This window comes from Cottoperca gobio, chromosome 16 (genome assembly GCF_900634415.1).
Source record: "Cottoperca gobio chromosome 16, fCotGob3.1, whole genome shotgun sequence".
NCBI classification, from domain to species: Eukaryota; Metazoa; Chordata; class Actinopteri; order Perciformes; family Bovichtidae; genus Cottoperca; species Cottoperca gobio.
The window spans coordinates 2,441,496-2,447,239 of record NC_041370.1 but is presented as its reverse complement, the minus strand read 5'-3'; the positions used below and the strand labels follow the sequence as shown (position 1 = coordinate 2,447,239).

General features: G+C 45.0%; 1 protein-coding gene across 7 annotated transcripts in view; it reads left to right on the top strand.

Annotated features, from left to right (window-relative positions):
• Nucleotides 1–416: 416 nt before the first annotated feature.
• cspg5a (chondroitin sulfate proteoglycan 5a) overlaps nt 417–5,744 on the top strand; it is a 42,759-nt gene continuing 37,431 nt past the window's right edge. For 2 of the 7 annotated variants that reach the window (XM_029451031.1, XM_029451026.1), the window contains exon 1: nt 420–1,561. In XM_029451031.1, the coding sequence (XP_029306891.1) occupies nt 1,465–1,561 (97 nt within the window). In that variant the 5' untranslated portion in view covers nt 420–1,464. Of the gene's footprint in view, nt 1,562–5,744 lie in introns of all 7 variants that reach the window. The other 5 variants (XM_029451032.1, XM_029451027.1, XM_029451029.1 and 2 more) reach the window with 5 other exon arrangements.

The following is a 5,744-nucleotide window of genomic DNA, read 5'->3' as shown; positions in this document are numbered from 1 at the left end:
TATTTTTTTTTACATAATCTCAAACTGCTACACCCTCTCTGACCCCCCCCCCCCCCCCACACACACACACACACACACACACACACACACACACACACACACACACACACACACACACGGAACGATGAAGGGAAGTTAAGCTCATTCGAAGTAGACCGATTTCCCTTGGGGAGAAAAGAAAAGTGTCCAGGGCAGAGTGTGCACTCCTATTGAGATCCAACACTGTCAGATGAATAGCAAATAACTCAAAGCTTTGGGAAAGAGAGAGAGAGGGAGGAGTGGGAGGAGTGGGAGGAGTGGGAGGAGGTAGAAAAGTTTTGGGAAAGAAAAAGAGGAAGTGGAAAAGATGGGAAAAAATGTCTCACAAGTTTGTCTGAGTGGATACAGAGGGAGGAAGAAAGAGGAGGAGGAGGAGGAGGAGGCGGCTTGCAGGAAGAAAAAGGAAGAACAGTTTAGTTTTAAGTTTAGGAAAAGTTGGAAGAGTACAAGATGGAAGGATGGAAGTAAAGGAGGAGGAACAGGGAGGGAAATGTGTTTGCAAAGGTATAGGAGAGGGCAAAACGTCTTCTGGAAGAATCCTTGGAAAGGAGGGAGGAGGACACAGGTGGAAAAGTAGACATTTATTTTAGGAAAAAGGAAGGATGGAGGACGGTTAAAGTGTTTAGGAAAGGAAGGCAGGGAATAGTGAAGGATGAAGGGTTTGGAAAGAGGACAAGGAAGTGAAAAGAGGAACAAAAGTAATAAAGATGAAGAACGTGAGAAGGAATAGGAGGAGAAATGTATGTAACAGAGAAGAGGACAACAACAGTGGGAACTCGAAAAGATGTAGAAGCTTTGAAGCACGAGGAAATTTAAAAAAAGGTTTTAGGAAAGGGAAGGATGGAGAGAGGAGGAGGAGGATGGAAGCGTCTTAGGAAAAGGGGGGAGGAGGGATGAAGAGGAGGGAGGAGGGGGGCATCAACAACCCTCTTTTCCCCTCCCCAGATGATGAGAAGGCTGCCGAGCGCGCTGCAATCCGCTGTGCGTTTGTTTCCCTCTCAGCCACAAAGTGCCCAAAGCACCGATCCGTTCCGAGCCTAACCAAGCCAAGCCGAACCACGGCGTGCGTGTGCGCCCCCAAACGAACCTCCCCCCCTCCGCCTCCGCCTCCAACACCGCCACCACCACCCCACCCTCGCCTCGTCGTCTCCGACCGCCGTTCTGTGGCAATGGAGCCGTAACCACCCTCAGTGTGTGTGACTGAGCCGAGCGCGTGAAACAGCCGCGGTACGAGAGACAGCTGAGACCAAGCGGCTATGGAGGAGAAGCGCAGGGAGGCTGGAGTCTAGACTGCACGCAAATCAACACAACCGGATTACTTTTTGCAACACTTTTTGAACTCTAATATCATTATTAGAACAGGGATTTCCTTTATTATTTCCTCCAACCGTCTTTATCATCTTATAATATCATTGCACGGCGAGGATGCAGCGGAAGGAGGCGAGCTTTTGCACGGGATGCTGGAGAGTAACGCTGCTGTCATGCGTCCTGGCTCTGCACATGATCCCGCTGCCTGTCCACGGTAAGAAACTGCCCTTCACTGTGCACTTTAATCATGCAAAAACGTCCACTTTTAAATGGTAAAATGTTGCTGCAGCAGCACAACCTCTCTGTGGGTTCCGGGTACCTAAACACACTCCCACAGGGCAGGCAGAAAGGAGGTCAGTGAGGCTCGGATTGTAGGTTACGAGGCACCGCACACTCAACTGGTATTGATATACTATTGGTTATTATTATTATTATTATTATTATTATTATTATTTAGCTCATTATATATCTTGACATTTTCCAGTCACTGCAACCTGGATAATAAACAGGATTTTGGAGACCATTAAATACCATTTTGCAAATATCGCCTTAATATCACACGAACAATAAATCTTATAATGATCCCTCGGGGACACATGTCATAGTTAAGTCATTATTGAATGTCCCTGCAGGAATATTTCAGAGATGTCACAGAAGACAAAAACTGAAATTAGGTCACAATAAAGACACATAGACAATCTGAGCGCGTATGGACACAAGAGAAGCATTAATGGAGACACCTTAGACAAACAAAAGAGGATATTAGTTGAAATATTGTAAGATCCCACATTGTAAATCTATATAATATTTCAGGGATATTTTAAGATATGATTATACAATAGGGCCACTATAAACTCAATGCTGAGTATTGCAGACAACATTATACAACATGGAGGGTAAAAACACAATTGAACTCTACACACACTACAGGGAACACCGGTAACACACCACAGCACAATCAGGTCACTAAATCAACACTTTGGATTATTGCACGCGCATTTTAAACCACTGTAGGAATATTATAGATTAAATTACAGAGATGTGTGTCAGTGACAGCGTCCAGCCGATGCAGTAAATCTGATCCCTGGAGGCGCACTGGCACTACAGCGACACAAAGGCGAGGATTAGGGCTGGGGGGACTTTATGAATAATGCATGAAGGGATCTGGACGGACATTCTGATACACAGAGAGAAGAAGAAGAGAGAAAAACCACCAGAATAAACATTAAAAAAAAAAAGACACGGTGACTCTCTTTCTCTCTCCGTCTCTTTGTCTGAGATTCATTGCGCACGGCGAGCTACATTACTGTCAGATTAATAATGCAGGAGCGTGCACGAGATGAAATCAGTCTGGCGTTATAATCCAATATAATCTGGTTGATTCCTTTCATTGCACTGGCTGAAATTCATGGAGTGTGACATAAAGGTGAAGTCCCCCAAACATGATGTTGTTATTGTGGGTGTTTTATTTGGAGCGCAAAAAATAAGGATTTAACAAACTAACCAGTTTATGTTCTTTCAGCCTTTGCTTCACTTTCCCCGTCAAATTAAAGGGTGTTGAGGGTTTCCTTTCTTTTCTTTCTTTAAAGGTGCAAGTGCATTCCTTCCCCAGTTACACCCCTAATGTCTTATAGACATGTAAGACCGTTTTAAGGTTCATTAAGCGTGTTCACCGGGCAGTAATGCACATTTTGTAGACGAGCATTGTGTCGATCATTGGACGAGAAGATTGATTCATGTCTGTAGGTTTAATATGTAGATGCTTAGCTTAGCATAAAGAATGGAATCAGGGGGGAAACGGCTAGTGTGCATTGTCCAAACGTAAAAAAAGAAATCCATCTACTTCCACCTTTAAATGGGATTTATCATGTACAGGTTGCTGGTTAGCGCTGTCCCTTCACAGGGAGTTTGCATGTTCTCCTTGTGCCTGCAGCGTTTTCTCCAGGTGTTCCGGTTTCTTTCAGTCCAAACACCATTGCAGGTTAGTGTTAACACTGGCTTTACGTTGCCTGTAGGGTTCATGGTTGTCTGCCTCTATGTGTCAGCCCTGAGAGGCTGGTGACCTGTGCAGAGTTTGAACCCGCCTCTCGTCTAATGGCGAGCCTCCACGAGCCTCTAAAAGAGACGTGTGCAAAGCTAAAGGACGGATCTTGTTTGTTTAATCTGCTCAAAAAATGTTGGTGTATGTGCAGAAGTGTTTCTTTGCTGCTGCTAGTGTCAATCTCAGAAGAAAAGTCAGGTGATCACCAAAGTCATGAGGATTCATCCTCCGGGGAACATGAGCGTCTTTACACAATTTCATAGCAATCCATCCAACTGTTGTTGAGATATCTCAAGTGCTGGACCAACCAGCAGACGTCCACAGAGCCCCGCAGCTGCAGTGCTGCGTGGAAAAAGATGGAGGTTTATTAAGTGTTTGGGAGATTAATATCATATATTACTACATCTTAACGTTGAGCATTAATAAGCACTTCATAACTCCCCTTCAGGAATATTTGTGTCACTTTTCATCAATGCTGCGGGGGGTTTGTGTCCGCTCGTACTCAGGTGGATATTTCACAAAAAGAGGTTGGCAGATCTGGTGCAGACGCCTAAAAACAACCTTGGGCAAACCCTCCTCCTCCACCTCCCCCTCCACCTCCTCCACCCCCTTCACACCGACACACACACATCTTCTCGCTTCACCGGTGAAGTGTGGTTCAGGCCGCCTGCCCCACATCTGTGAATGATGCTCAGACGACCAGGGCCAACTGCCCCGAACTGACAACAGCGGACCAGAATACTGTCAGTCATTTCCTGCCGGCTTTTTCTCCGGTGGCCATTTGCAATCTTCCTCCTTCTGTGTGTTTAATACCGATGATGTGCCGCCGTCCCTCCCGTCCTCCCCTCCCCCACACTAAGCTGGTAGATAGGTGATTGACGGACTAATGGTTTCTGAAACTGGATGTACCTCTATGCCCCTCCCCTCTCCCTTCATCTTGCTCTTCCTCTGGCCTGCTGACACATTATCTTTGATGTGGGTGAAGCCATCCTCCTCCTCCATGACTCCACTACCTCAATCCAGCCTTTTTTATTTATTTTTATTGCAATGTATGGAAGGAAAAGATTACCAAACATAAAGATTAATGCCGTCTACAGCTCTGCTTATTGGCGAACAATGGCTTTGCAGTCTCCCCTCTGCATCTTCTCTGTCGCCATGGAAACCACACACCATCCATTGACACCGGCTGGCAGAACAGTGTGTTCACGCCGCCGCCATCATGTGTTCACGCTCAAAATGTTGGTTGGATTTTGGCACAGTGAAATGTCTGGTGGCTCTACGCCTACTGACCGTGCGTGTGTGTGTGTGTGTGTGTGTGTGTGTGTGTGTGTTTGTGCCGATGGGTGTAGTCCATCATTACCAGCTCTAATTTGCAGATGATATCATTATTTCTGCAAAATGATTTCATGCGCGGCACACTGTGTTTGATCTCCGGCAGATGTGCACGTTCCACTGTTGGCCGCGCAAACATCAGTGTTACGACTTGATTTGAACGCAAGAAGTGAAACGCAGTCCGTCTTCAAAGAGTCGCCGTCGCCACTCGTGGTTTCCTAAAATGTAGCTTGAAGAGTTCAACAGAAAAAGAGAAAAGCGACGTCACTTTGGACTCAGCGTCGTAGTTTGTGTGTGTTAGATGTTCGAGTGACGTCGAGATCTGCCAGGACGATTCACCAAATGAGTTGAACACTTGTCAAACAGCTGACGCAGTAAAGGGTCCCGTTAGGAGAGGAGTTATCAGTAACATGCAATCATGTCAGCAGAAGAGCAGGGAGGTCCGTTTACTGAGTCTGATCCTTCTGGTGACAGGGTTGTGACCCGTGCAGGGATGTAACTAAGTACATTTATACTTTATACTTCTACTCCACTACATTCTAGAAGCCAACATTGTACTTTTACTTCACTGCATGGAGCTCGTTTCACCACACAGCATTATCATACATTGTTTTACAATTAATTACATTTTACTGACAATTAAACACTTTAATGGTTATTGGATTATTCAAGTGGTCAAAGACAATTGTTATAATCAGTTTATTTAAATCATTATTCATATTTAATCATCAAACGTTTACTGCTTGCAGCTTTTTAACTCACTTTCATATCATTAGAAATGAGTTTTTTGCACCATTAGTCAGACAAAACAAGCAATTCTCATATAATTCTTTATGCAACTAGTTACAAAGTAATCGATCGTGACATTTTGTGTTTCGGATGCATGAAAGATGTCCTTCTCCCGGTGGAACAAAGAGAGACAGAAACTTTTCCCGCTGCACTACAGTAGGATCTGTGTCCGTCATCCCGGATAAATCTGTTTGTTGGGAAACTACGTGATCCTAATCTCATCTGTAACGTCCTC